At 44.1% G+C, this 14,789-nt stretch overlaps 1 protein-coding gene across 3 annotated transcripts in view; it reads right to left on the bottom strand.

Annotated features, from left to right (window-relative positions):
* Nucleotides 1-8,762: 8,762 nt before the first annotated feature.
* Nucleotides 8,763-14,789, bottom strand: part of RAB17 (RAB17, member RAS oncogene family) — a 114,180-nt gene continuing 108,153 nt past the window's right edge. For all 3 annotated transcript variants that reach the window (XM_085645084.1, XM_085645082.1, XM_085645083.1), the window contains exon 6: nt 8,763-10,714. In XM_085645084.1, the coding sequence (XP_085501210.1) occupies nt 10,596-10,714 (119 nt within the window). In that variant the 3' untranslated portion in view covers nt 8,763-10,595. The remainder of the gene's footprint in view (nt 10,715-14,789) is intronic.

Below are 14,789 nucleotides of genomic sequence, written 5' to 3'. Positions count from 1 at the left end.
ATTCATGGGGAGAGAGTTCCATTCTTTGGCAGCCATAACACGAAAGGAACATCCGCCCATTCTGGCTTTCTTGACGCGGGGAATTTTAAGCAGTCCAGTTCCCCCAGAGCGAAGAATTCTAATAGGCTCGTATGGAATAGCCAGATCTGTCATATAAAAGGGAGCTTTGTGTGAGATAATCCTATAGCAGATTAAAAGAGCTTTAAATAGGACTCTCTTTTTTATGGGGAGCCAGTGCAGAGTGGCTAGGGCTGGCATAGAGGCTGACCTTTTCGGAAGTCTAAGGACTAGGCGTGCTGCTGTATTTTGGAGTACTTGAAGTCTCTTGAAGTTTTTTTGCGAGGTACCGAGCAGGAGCACATTGCCATAGTCTATCCTCAAGGTCACTAGAGCATGGGTCATAATGCGCCTGGCTTCCAGAGGGAGAAGATCTAGGGTGCGGTTCAAGGTCTTCATTACCCCGAAACATTTCCCAACCACTTTATGTACATGGTTGTCATAGGAAAGTCTGGGATCAACCCAGATCCCCAGATTCTTAGCTTCTTTACAGGGAGTAGGTAGCGGTCCCAAGCATGATGGCCACCACTCCTTGGTCCAGCTCGCATCCCTTCCTCCAATTACCAGAACCTCCGTTTTTGAGCCATTAAGCTTCAGGCAGTGCTGGGTCATCCAGCCTGCCAGAGCCTGCATGCAGGTTTTAAAATTGTTAGCATCAGTGGAGGGTGCTTGAGACAGGGAAAGGAGGAGTTGGGTATCGTCGGCATATGAGACTAATTCAATGCCGTACGATTCAACCACTTCCGCCAAGGGGGCCATATAGAGATTGAACAGGGTGGGGCTCAGGGCAGAGCCCTGAGGTACCCCCTGTTCTAAGGTTATGCTATTAGAGCGATGTATGCCTCTCTGAACCTGGAAGCATCGGTTGGTGAGAAAGGCTTTAAGCCAACCCAGCGCTTCCTGGGTGACCCCGGCTTTGTTCAGACACTGCAGCAGGATGGAATGTGCCACAGTGTCGAACGCGGCACTAAGGTCAAGCATAATCAAAGCCATAGTCTGGCCCTCATCCGCACCTGCACGTAGAGTTTCGGTTGCTCTCAGAAGGGCGGTTTCTGTGGAAAACCCTGCCCTGAACCCAGATTGAGAGCTATGGAAGGCCTTATTCAACTCTAGATGGGCCATGAGTTGACTGTTAGCTATTTTTTCGGCCACCTTCGCCAGATACGGTAGCAGCGAGATTGGCCGTAAGTTTTCAAGGATATCCTGACTTAAGTTGGGTTTCTTTTTTATTGGAAGTACAATGGCTTGCTTCCACTCCACGGGGAGGATGGCCGTAGAAAAGGAGAGTAGGAGAATATGTCTGAAGTGTTGTTCTAAGACTTCAAGGCTAGCTGCTAAGATCTTGGGAGGCGCAGGATCTCGAGGGGACCCTGATTTAATGCTTTTACAGATGTTAATTAAGGTATTAGTACAAGGAACAGTAAAGCGGTCAAGGCATGCCTTATCATGAGTGATCTCCAAATTCTCAGTGAAAGCAGAGCCTGAGGGCAGATCCTTTGAGAAATTAGCATAGATGTTAGTAATTTTGCTAGCAAAGTATCTAGCAATATCATTACATGATTCAACAGAGTCATTCTGGGTATTACTCTCACTAGATACTACCGAGATTTCTTTAAAAATTTTAAAGAGCTCCTTTGAGGAGTTCTCAGCCTCTCCAATGCGGGTCTTGTAATACAGTGCTTTAGAGGAGCGAATAAGTTTATAATATGCTGCTTGCGCTATTTTATATTGAGTTTTGGCTTTGGGGCAGAAGTTAATGCGCCATTCTCGTTCCAGTTTTTTACAAGCGGATTTTGCCACCTGAAGTTCCGAAGTAAACCACGGGGAGGGTTTTCTGGTTTGCCTGGTGGTTACTGATCTGCGGATAGGAGCAGTATTATCTAGGGCAGTTAGGACACAGTTCTTCAGGCATGAATAGGCGGCCTCACAATCTGACCCTCCAGGAGGTCCAGCCGCAGCAAGAATGTCGATGAAGGTATCCAAGTTGAAGTTTTTCCACTTACGACATTGGTAAATCTGCGTACTATCACTCCTGGTTTCAGGCTCGGACAGCCAAATTCGTAAGGGAATGACAAAATGGTCCGACCAAGGCACGGGTATTGGAGGAAGCGTTTCTACTCCATTCCAATTACCAAATATGGGGTCGATCAAATGACCTTGTCTGTGAGTAGGCTCTTGGTTCTTAAGAGTAAGCTGCAGGGACAGTAATTCATCTTTTATATAGGAGGCATCCTTGTCTTGGACATCATCAAAATGAATGTTCATGTCGCCCAGTACCAGGAGTTTGGATTTCCTCAAGGCGAGATGTGCTGTCGCCTCTACTAGACTAGCTGTAAAATCAAATAGTCTACCTGGGGGTCTATATATAAGAATGCCTGATAGGGAATGTTGAGGTCCCAGTGAGATACTAAACGAAGCAGCTTCACAGTGGTCAATAGTTAGGGGGAGTAGGGAGCACTCCAATGGGGCTCTAACAGCAATAGCTATTCCACCACCCCTACCTTCCTGCCTGTCAAGCCTGGCGAGAGAGTATCCAGGAGGCAACGCCTCTATGATGTCTGGGTCAGAATCTTCGCCAAGCCAGGTCTCAGTTAACAGCAGTATATCCAGTGCCTCATCCTCAAGTAGGTTGTAGACCTGAATGCAGTGCTTACTGAGAGATCTACAGTTAAGCAGTGCGGCTTTTATCAATTTTTTGGGGGGGACTGTTATGGAGCCCGTTTCAAGAGTAAAAGGGCACATGGAACAGTTATGTGGTGATAAGGCCTGCATAGAATGTAAGCATGGTAATATTATAGTAGGGCGGAGATTCAACAAGGTTTGTTTATCATACCGTCTGTGGAGGGGGTTAGGTAGGCCAGGGTGTATGGCCCCGCGCCCCGTCCGGCCGCGGACGGGCGCAGACGGGCTAGACTTTGGCTCGACTTTGGCTCGACTTTGGCTCGACTTTGGCTCGACTTTGGCTCGACTTTGGCTCGACTTTGGCTCGACTTTGGCTCGACTTTGGCGCGCTTCAGGCGCGCCCGCTGCACGCGTCCGCTGCGCGGTCGCTGGCCAACACACATTTATAGGCAGTAGGGGCCACTAGAGCGCTAACCTGGCCGCTCGAGCCGGAAGTGCTGGCTCCTCCTCACCCTCCGCATCAATCGCCCAGAATGGACGCGGCGGACCGGGGCGGGAGTTTACAATGAAGTGGGTGTCAGGAAACAGGTAAAACACACAATGATTTTAAAAAAAGTAGCCACTTGCACTGTTTTAAAATATCACGCTGTGAAGCAGCGTTAGCATTGTGAACTCACAGATTCGAAAATACCACAGCGCGAGCGGATAGAGCCTGCCACTGCCACCGGCAAGACTCTTCTCCACAGCGCGACTGCGTGAGACAGAGAGTTATATACACTTCCCTAATAATGCCACTAGAGCGCTAACCTGGCCGCTCGAGCCGGAAGTGCTGGCTCCTCCTCACCCTCCGCATCAATCGCCCAGAATGGACGCGGCGGACCGGGGCGGGAGTTTACAATGAAGTGGGTGTCAGGAAACAGGTAAAACACACAATGATTTTAAAAAAAGTAGCCACTTGCACTGTTTTAAAATATCACGCTGTGAAGCAGCGTTAGCATTGTGAACTCACAGATTCGAAAATACCACAGCGCGAGCGGATAGAGCCTGCCACTGCCACCGGCAAGACTCTTCTCCACAGCGCGACTGCGTGAGACAGAGAGTTATATACACTTCCCTAATAATGCCACTAGAGCGCTAACCTGGCCGCTCGAGCCGGAAGTGCTGGCTCCTCCTCACCCTCCGCATCAATCGCCCAGAATGGACGCGGCGGACCGGGGCGGGAGTTTACAATGAAGTGGGTGTCAGGAAACAGGTAAAACACACAATGATTTTAAAAAAAGTAGCCACTTGCACTGTTTTAAAATATCACGCTGTGAAGCAGCGTTAGCATTGTGAACTCACAGATTCGAAAATACCACAGCGCGAGCGGATAGAGCCTGCCACTGCCACCGGCAAGACTCTTCTCCACAGTCTCCACAGTCATTTTACACACACACACATGCCCTTGGGGCATGTGTGTGTGCAAGATGTATTCATATGCAGATTTCAGGGGTGCAACAGGGTGTCCTTTTTGACGCCCTGGCACCCTTGAAATAGCATGAGCAATTTGCGATTCTCTAATTGAGATTAGCAAATTGAGAAAGTCCTCCCATTCATTCCTATGGGCCTCTAGGCCCATAGGAATCAATGGGGAGGTATTCCTTAATTGCGACTCGCAGTTTGCGAGTAGCAATTAAGGAATGTTTAGAAATCGCTATTTTGTAAGCGATTTCTACATGCATAGCCTTTTGCTATTCCTTATTAGCGAATCCTTATTTTTCGCTATTAAGGAATCGCAAATGGCATTGTTGATGCATGTGCCAGTTTATGCCTTGGCACTGACATGTTAGTAGATGTTTTTGCGGGTCCCAGGTAGAACATTTTATGGAGTGCCTTTCATAAGAGGAGCATCTTTTTCGAAGATTAAAAAAAAATCTTACAGGAAAGAGGAAAGCTGGCCACTCTAAAATCTGGCACCATTGAGCAGTGTATCCATATTAGCTTCCTTATCATTAATAAAGTGGATGCTTTAAATGCATAAATACATTTTTTAATACACGTGCAGGGCACTAAAAAAAAGTACAAGATTTGTGAAAGAATGCACTCCCGTCCCCACACTTCTGCCAGCCCTGCCTTGGCATTTATAGCACAGAATATGTGATTGGCTTTTTGTTAAGGCATTCCCTCATAAGGATGAAGATGAGCCGAATATTAATTTTCAAAAGGGAGTCTGCTTCATTGGAATTCCTTGATATGTCCTCTCCTTCTAGTCTCTAACCAAGAGGGCTTCCTGTGTATGACTAACATCGACCCTGCAAGGAAGGCCCTGCCTGCAGATTTTGCCCACAGGCTACAGAGAAAGTGACCTTTTAGGTTTCTCTCCTCCAGCTTTCCTCTTCTCCCTGTGGCTTTCCACACTTGTCCTGCTTTCTTCACGCCCTCATGCTGCTTCCTTTCTTCCCTCTCCTTTTTTTCTCCCGCTGGATCTTTTTCGTGCATACTTGCAGTTGGTTAAACTGCTCATAGTTGGTGGTTATCCGGCTTCTTTTCTAACACTTGGTATCTTTGATGAAACACTGATAGCTTTTTGCACATAGTGGACAAGAATTTCATTATTATGTGTTTCTGTGGTTATTAGTTTTAAAAAAAAAATATATTGCACCTCATACTGTGCTTCAGCCATGTCCAAGCGTGACAAATAACAGGTGTTATTATTAGCATCCATAATGTTATAGGCTTACCAACTGCAGATGGTTGGAAGGCCGAGTTGTTTTGGCGGGTTCAAACTCAAGACCTGCAGATTGCAGCATGTATTAGTGGCCAGCATTTATCTCATTGCACCATCTTTACAAACATATTGCCCCACTGGGTGTAAATTTTCTATTATTTGCGCCAATGATCTAGTGTTTTAGTAAGCACTATTTGATGCAAGATACTTATGTCACACAATATTCTCATAATGTTGTTCTGGTACCATACCACGAAAAATGTGACCTTAGGGTCAGGGTCTTGAATCTCCAGGATGAGGCTCACGAGGTTCCGTGTTTGCCGCTGTGATATATGTGTAACCTCTACTCCACAGGTTCTATTACCAGCAAGTTAGCTTGGTGAGTAATGCACCTGCTGCACAAAGGGGGCCTTACCATACGGTTGTCTTTAGTTTTTGTTGAGTATTTGATATATTGTGACTCAAAGGAGCGGTGGGACACTTTCGAAAGAATATTTTAATGTAAACAAAGTATCTCAATCTTGTGGTGCTGCAAACTGGAACTCAAATTAACCACATTATAATGTGCAAACTAACTCTGGACTGCAGTATCTTGGCACAGGCCTTGGAAGGTCTTTTGCTAAGGTTAGAACAGGTACATTTTCAGAGACTTTAAAAAAAAACAAGAGTGACTGGGAGAAGCGTAGCTCTATCAGTGAAGTAGTCCCACCAACAAGTCTGAGGTGTTGTTGGTGGGAGGGAACCATGACTGCTGGAGTGAACTGTGGTAGCCCAAGAGTTTGGGTGTGGCCCCTATCCCTAAGCCTGTAGTGAAGAACCTGGGGGTTTGATTGGACAACTCACTTAGCTTCCAGATTCAGACAAAAAGGGTGGCAGGAACCTGATTCGGTCTGCTGCGCGGGCTCAAATCTATTCTTGCCTTTTTTGATGCTCCGACCAGGCAGATCATTATTCAGGCCCTGATTTTGTCCAGGCTGGATTATGCCTGCTCGCTGTACCTGGGAGCGAACAAATCTGAAATTCAGAGCTACAGAGAGTCCAGAATGCGGCCGTAAGATCTCTTTTGGGCTTGCGCAGGACCTGTTCAGTGACCAGTGCAATTCGCCGCCTTCACTGGTTGCCTGTAGTCAGGCGAATTGAGTTTAAGGCATTGTGTATTGCCTTCAAAATTCTGAAATTGGCATCTCTCGAAATTTTGTCTGACCTTCTTCTACCTTACAATCCTACACGATCACTTCGATCTATGGGATAATGTCTGTTAGTGATTCCCCGGGTGAGAAGAGTCCGTGCACGTGGGCGCTTTTTTCGCAATAGAGCTGCCATTCTGTGGAAGTCTTTGCCAGCCCGCATTCGTGTGCATACTAACTACTTTCATTTTAGGAAAGCCATTAAGACATTTCTGTTCCCTTCTCTGTAGGCCTTTAGTGTTTTATGCGTGCGGCTCTTTTGTTGCCCAGCGCCGGGACGCCTCTTAGCTGAGGCAGCTGTCGCGCTCTATAAAACCCGTTAACATAACATAGTGAGGACTTTGATAGAATAAAGCGCTCCCGCCTTTGGAAGAAAGTTTAACATACAATAATCAGGAGGTCATGATCACTGCTTGGCAGACTTATGATAAGACTGTGGGGGTGGATTCTCTCCTCTCAGCTCTCTGGGACGAGGGTGTTCTGACATTCTGTACGTGATACAATTAAAAGAATTCTCTCCTGCGCTGGAGCCACTGGAAAGACATTTTAGCTAAAAAGATTTGGCTCCTTCTGGAAAGGTTCTTGACAAGGCAAACTGCAGTATTCTGCACCCGCAGCAGCTTTCACATCTGATATGATGGAATACATGTGTAGAATGAGTTTGCGTTCCATACCTCCAGGTAATGTCTACAACCATAGATCTCAATTCTGAGAACCTTTGAGGCATGAGGGACCTCGGTGTGTCAATATAATAGAAGTAGCTGATTAACAGAGGACCGACTTTTCGAATTAATGGTAAGTCAGCTTCACAATCAAGGGGCTTCTTTCTTATTTTCTTGGAACCCACTAACGTGAACAAATATATCTAGACTGCGATGGAAGTCCAAAAAGGATCTCTTACAGGCAAAGCATGACAGTTCAGTTTATAGACAACTGTACTGTGAAGCCTGTTACAGGCCATCCGATCCTCGCCTCCAGTAAGAACCAGTTGAAGGTCTTCAGCAATGTCCTAACGTTTTAAGAACTGCAGTTTGTGGCTGAAGTCTAGGTAAAACCATATTACAAACTCTAGAATTTGATTTGAAGTTGATGGATATACATATGTTATGGGGACAATTAAGGAATTGGGATAAATGCAGCAGGAGAGCTTATGGCCAACTCCCATGCTACCATCTCACTCTCCCATAACAGAAAAAGGTGCATTCCAAATTGTTAGAAGGAAAAAAGCAAACTAAGTATATATATTTACAAATATCTGTCTGAAAGTCAAGATTGCCTTGTTAAAGCTCATTTCGAATGTCTTTAAAGCATCAGTTTCTTGGAGAGATATGTCTTAAGAATTGTCAACCACCAGCTTGTCAGGTGTGGAAGAAGGAGGAGGATTGGTCTATAGTGGATGTTTCAAAGAATCCAATGGAAAGCTATCCCTCAGAATGTGTTTACACTTTTCTGACTTTCCTCACTTGACTGAGAGTCCCTAGGTCCTACTGCTAACTGCAAATCCAATCATGCAAGGACTGCGACAACTCCGCTCTGAATTGAAATGCCTGATTCCACAACAAAATGCAGTTTCTACCTCAAACAGATATCGCATTACTAAAATGCTGAACACTGAGGGCAAAGCAATGCGAAACACTTTGCAAACATTAACTGTTGGTTTTTCACACGATGATTGTGGTACTCAGGCATTAAAGAGGTGAGAATCATAACCCGCAGATTTTAATACCCTTGCCACTCCCTCTTGACTAACTCGGGTAAGGGCTCCTGTGTGAACCAGAAAAGAAAAGGCTGTGTCTTTAAAAGTAATTTAAAGGGGATACGCTTATTGACTCAGTCATGAAAATGCTTTGTTCACTATTAAGCAAATTCATGATTACATAAATTATTTTAAGACAATCACAATTCAGAAGAAACTGAAACATTTTGCTTCCATTTTAAAGTCTGCAACCATCAAGTAGCCGCCATTAATGTAGTTTTATGATACATATACAATGTTGAATATCGGTCTTTAAGACAGTTTCGTGTTAGAAAGGGAATCTTTCTACAGATTTTATGTTGTGAACAGAGATTCAACCTAAAACTAAAGACAAGATTGATGGAAAAATGACTGGGACGTGTAGGGTAAGAGTCACCTTTATCTACAAACATTTTGTAATATATACTTATTACCAGCTGAGTACAATATTGTATGTTTTACAAAATTGGTTTCATTCTGGGTGTAGAAAGGAAGTGTTAATACAATGGCGTTCTATGCAAGGCAAACTAATTAATTGTTTGTGAATAACATTTGAAGAAAGATCTGCTAAATATGTACACATTTCTTTCTTAATACACTTTTACATCTTGTAGAGCTATGGGATACCTTATGTGTTCAAAATGTCCAAATAATCATTTAATAATGGTACATATTGTGCCTTTCCTAAATTAATATGCAGCATAATTCTCGTTCCCTTACTGCATAATTTGCGTTTTCATGTCACATAATTCAATCAATACAACCACATAATTTGGATCTATTCTAAAAACAATCTTTAGAGATGAAGAACCCTTTTTCGCAACAATTTCCTCTGACAGGTGATTTACAATCTAGCTTAGGTAGAGCTTTAACCCGAATAAACAATTTCACCCAGAGTGCTAAAGGCATGGATACCCTAAATACCAAGCACTTTCTGCAGGCTAAACGCACACCAGTCACTCATCTGGCACAATTCAGTTCGTTCACAGCCCTCTGGGCAAACGTCTCCAGCATTCACAGGCTCGACCTCTCTCCCTGGTGTTCTTCTGTGTATTTTCCAGTTGCAGGATCTGTCCTTGTGGTTGTCTTTTCCATCACTGGAATTTCTCAGAAGGTAAAAAAAATAGAGGCAGATTCCTCACAAAATGAAAGACCTAGTTGGGGCATGGACGAGCGACGACATGATTTGCTACCTGTTAGAATGAGGGAATTTCATGTGCTGCAGTTTAACTGGGACAGAAAATAGGCCCGGTCACCAAAGTTAAAGTAGCCCCCATTAATGAATTAGATAGCTAAAAAAAGTGGCCTCAGTGTGGAAAGTGGGGCATTTTTTAACTTGTAAAGAGAAGCTGTATAGATGTTTTGCAAGGTATAGTAGACTACATGGATTCTAGCTTGCTGCAGGCAAAGTTTGTGGTAATAGCTGGTAAATCAACAATAAAAACAGGCGTGCCAGACTATAAACCAATCCCATAAAGAGCCAAAAATTGGCCCGCCCACTGACCTGTCAGACCAGCCCTTTGGGCACTGCCTAATTGCTCTATAAGCCAGTCAAATCGGAGGTGACTGACCTAGAAATCGGGAGCAGGCAGGGCGCAAGGTTGGCAGAGGAGCGTTAAGGACATCTAAGAAATGAAAATGACTAGACTGCCAATTCAGGGGCTCGCCGGAGGGCATTGCCGACTAACAGTCATAGGTTGTGAGAAAAGCTCTTGCTATGGTGAGCCTATGTGTGTGTGTGTGTGAAAAGAGCCTTCTGAAAAACTGTTTATTGAATCATCTGAGGAGGCAAGGGGTGGGGAGGGGGAAGAGAGGATAGGCAAAAAGGGCAAACGGAGATTTAACTAGCCTGCTTCATCTCTGCCCGTAGTCCCACCCTCAACATTTAGGAAGATAAAAACACACTTTTATGTGCAATAGTATGTGAGGGATCTGCAGAGATGAGCTCAGTAATCCCCTAAAACAAACAATAACAATTTATAGAGGACCTGGGGCCGACACTGGGCCATAAACCTGCTTCAACCAAAGATCAGAGTGGACCGTCTCAACTCTCGCATCATTCTACCTTGCATCCTCTTTAGAGATGCTGTAAAGGCTGCAGACTTCTCATACAGTCTTGTGTACCCCAACCCTCCGAAGCCCCCGCCTGGCAGCCTCCCATTGATGACAGCCTTAAAAATGTAGCTCCAAGAGCCATACATGTTACTATCCTTCCAGAAGCGCTTCTGCTACTGCCACGTCCCAAAGGAGAGGCAAGCACACTGCTGCAGGGGCATGGCACCCTCCCCTAGCTGTGGCAGCATGCTTGGTGCCCTTCTGCCAGGCTGGCCTCTTCAGGGTCTGCACACGAGGAGCTCCACAGGCTGTGCAGCTTCTTCTGCTGCTCTTGTTTCAACAGCTCCTGAGCTGTGGATGAAGGTGAGAAAGCGGCAGTGAGAAGGGCTGCGTCTCAGAGGAGCACTTCACCATAGAAAGCTGATACATAGGTAAAACGATAAAGGGATACTATGATGCATCAATGCATGCAGAAGATACATAGATACATACATACTCGGATAGACATCGACATGTATTAAAACAAATATTGAAACATAGATGCATTGACCCATCCTTTCTCAGCACTCTGTGATGTAGCGGCATCTCAACTCAGATAAATCAATACACTGATACAAAGATACATTTGTACATAGACACAGAGATGTATCAATGCAGAACACACTGATACATGGGTACAGCTCCATGCAGAATAAAAGATTCACGCGGACATAGATAAATCGATACTTACACATAAAAATACATAAATTACATAGATATATAGAAGTATAGACACTAGGATGTTAGATACATGTATCAGTAGAACATAGTTACAGATACACAATAAAAACATAGAAACACCTAGTCACATACATGGATATTTTTAAACACAGTGATAGATACATGAATTGTAAGATACACTGACACATACATACAGATATATAGTTGCTACATAGAATTATCAGTAAGAAGAAACATTTATAAAATGATCAATGTTAACTAAATCCATTGATCCATGTATGTATAGGCAAATGCATTCATCAATGTGAAGACAGTTTGATTTAAATTGACCAGAAGGAATAGTGTCAGGGGTACATCTTTGCATAATGTTAGATGTAATGAATTATAGATAGACTATGCTTATAGCATTATTTTTCAGGTCAAACCTCGTCTCTCAGAACACTCCTCAGGCGCCTACTTATCTGTGTCTTCTTGTGTGGATCACTACGTAAAGTGTTTCTGGTAGAAATAAAATAACTCAAAAAAGAGAAGATTCAATATTGCCCAGTTGTTTTAGTAAATAAGCCTGAGTTGTTACTCAGGTAAAAGAACAATTATAAATATATATACACATATGTACACACAAACGAAAAAGTGTACAATAGAAATCATATAACCAACTAAACATACAAACTATACACAAAGAATATGAAATAACAGCATCAGGTACCCAAATCGAAACCAAAATGTACAATTTGCAGTAATTTAAAAGCCTTTTCCGAACTATTCATAATCAAGTTGTTGGGACTGAAAAGTTCTCCACATGATAATGGACATTCACAGCTGCCCTGAGTGCCCAACTCTACTCATATCTGGCTCCCTAATGCTGATATTTGTTATCGTAGGTAAATGCAGGTCATGCATGTGCGCCATGACACAGGCCTATCTCACAGATTGTTGTCTTTTTTGACCGGGAGGGGTGTCGAAAGTGCTACCCTCAGTGTAGTAAAAGGCTACTGCATTTAGGAGTTAAGCAGGGCGAGGGCAGTGGTGGCAGCATACCGTGTTGTGATCAGTGGGAGTAAACAGTGCCTTGTTAGGTTTCGCCTGAGCCAGCGCATGCGCTGCTCTGGTGAGACATTTAGTGAGTGGGCTTTAAAAAGCCGACCACAGCTTTTTGTGTGGCCTAGAGCGTGCGGTTATGCGCACAGTTACGAGCAGAGGCGCCATCTGGCTTTCCTCTCTCATCATGGCTCATTAAGTGCATCGCTCGCGGGCACCCTTACAGCCCGCAATCGCGATCACTTTCACTTTGCCGGCCACGCCACTTTTCACGGCCGCGTGGCCAATGCTTGTTTTTATTATCTCCTCGGTGCACACAAAGCCACACTCATTGCTATCTTGAATTTGTTAATGAACCTGTGGACACAGTCATAGCAGTGCTTGTTTTGAGAGGCGGGAAGGCAAGAGAGTTTGCTTCTCTTGGTGAGTGAGGCGCTTCGAAAGAAGTGGGTGTTTTAACATGCATCTTATGAAGCCTCCGACCCCCGGGGGCTGCATGAGGTGCTTTATTTGGGCAGGTCGGTGTGGTATTCTCACTCACTCCTCTTTTCTCTGACGAATCGGGCATTTTGTTCTTAGGAGAGGTAATGGAGTCTCGCATCTTCTCGAGGCGTTGCATTTTGCATTTGATACTCGTTTCCTATGCGTGGGACTGTGGAGTTTCTCGCCTTTACGTTCTCAGGCTTGCAGGAACGTAGCATTTGTTTGAGAGACTGGTATGAGATCGCACTTTTCCTAAAAATATCGATTCCCAAGGAGGTTAGTGTTATTTCCTACGGACAGTAGGATGTCGATTCCCTCCTCCTCCTGTTTTCTACCAAAGACAACACTGCACTAGGAAACCGTTGGGACGCGACAGTTCTTTCTCTCCTTCGAGCGATGATACAAAAGCTTATCCCAATAGGGGAAAATATGCTGTCTGTTATTACCCTGGTGTACATTACCCACTTCTATTTAAGTATATAGTGGCACAGGAAATACACTCAAACCACAAACTTCGTTACTATACAACAGTGAAAGAGCGCCCATATATATTATTAACAGTAACGCTCTGATCCACATGGAAAGCACTCTGATACCTCTGGTCTAGCCAGCGCTATATAAAACTTCGCAAATAAATAAAATAAATAAATAAAAATAAAATAAATATATATTATTAGTAATTCACGCTGTAGCTCTACATGGATGCAGCGCAACACAGCAAAAAACAAGCCAATCAGAGCAATGCATATATTTTTTTTAACTGTGGACTCCCTACACAGCCAGCCAATGTATTTACTTTAATGTTACATATTTATACCTTGTTTTTTTTGAGGCCTCACAATTTGGCAAAAAGACCACAAAAGCTGGGGGTTAAATGTAGGCTTGCTTTCTATGTGTTAAACTGGAGTGGTAAGTGACTCGCCATCATGAGCACTGCCACGTCGTGCTGTTCTTAGCATAATGGGTGCCACTCACTGTGCTGGGATTCTTTATAACCACCGAAGCATGTCTTACCCGAAACTCCTCCTTTCATGTGCCACGGCTGCTGTGACCTTCTTCGTCTATGGTGTTCAACGTAAAGTTGCTGATGTGTGTTAGCACAGGTCGTTTAACCAGTGGAAAATGGTTGGTTGATCTGGTTATGCACTTTGGATTTAGAGTCATTAATACTGAGAATGCGACCCTCATGACACTCTAACCCCCTGGCCTGTGTTGTACGTACCAGGAGTGATTAATGTTCCCAGTGATTTTCCAACGCTGTCATTGCATCACATCTCCAGCGCCCCATACATACAGGTCAAACATTAGGCTGCAGTCTGTCACATTTGGAAATGGGTTCATGCGCTTGTCGGCCATAATGCTTCTCATTGTATTTGTTGAGGTTCCTTAACTATAATAGTGCATAGTGCTTTCTTGCCAGTGGGTTGCAGCATGTCATTTAACACGCTTAGCGTTTATAAATAATCAATTGTAAGTGCAAAGCAGATGAATGAGTCTTCCTTTCATTGTAAGTTATAAACCAGCTGCACGTGTTGTCAGGGATTTTTTTTCTTAAAATATGCATTTTGACATCCACATAATACATTGAAAACAGTAAGCAAATGTTACTAATGTGGCTTGACAAGCATTTGCAATGCAATAGGTCTCACATTTACGCGAGTTTAAGCTATTTGCATTTTAAATGACAATGCATTTCAAACACCAAAACATAAAGAATAAGTATTTTCATTTACAATGCCAATAGCTCAAACTCGCGTAAATGTGAGACCTATTGCATTGCAAATGTTTTTTACCTGTGTCATTGGAGTGAGGCTTACAGGCTCATTCAATTAAATGTCTGCTGCTGTGTGCTTAACTCACCCTAGGCCTGCATCGGTTTGGTGTGTAGTGCTGAGCAGAGCATGTGTGATGTACATGTGCTGGATGTATGTGCGCCTGTGAATGGTACAATACAGGGCTAAAGCAGTACTGTCCAGTGCGTGTATCTTATATGTATGTGCTGGGTGTATGTGTGCCTGTGAATGGTGCAATACATGGCAGACTCTGAGTTCGATTTTGGGAGATTCTGGGCTGCATTGTGAATACATGAGGTGGTAGAGGAATCCCCCAGACAGATTCCTGTGTTGCTGCATTCCTGTAAGATGGGTGGGACACACCAGGGAGAGGGGGAGTGCCAGACTCC

This window comes from Triturus cristatus, chromosome 3_1, assembly GCF_964204655.1.
Source record: "Triturus cristatus chromosome 3_1, aTriCri1.1, whole genome shotgun sequence".
Taxonomy (NCBI): Eukaryota; Metazoa; Chordata; class Amphibia; order Caudata; family Salamandridae; genus Triturus; species Triturus cristatus.
Note: the sequence above shows the minus strand (reverse complement) of the source record. Positions and strands in the feature narration are given on the sequence as shown.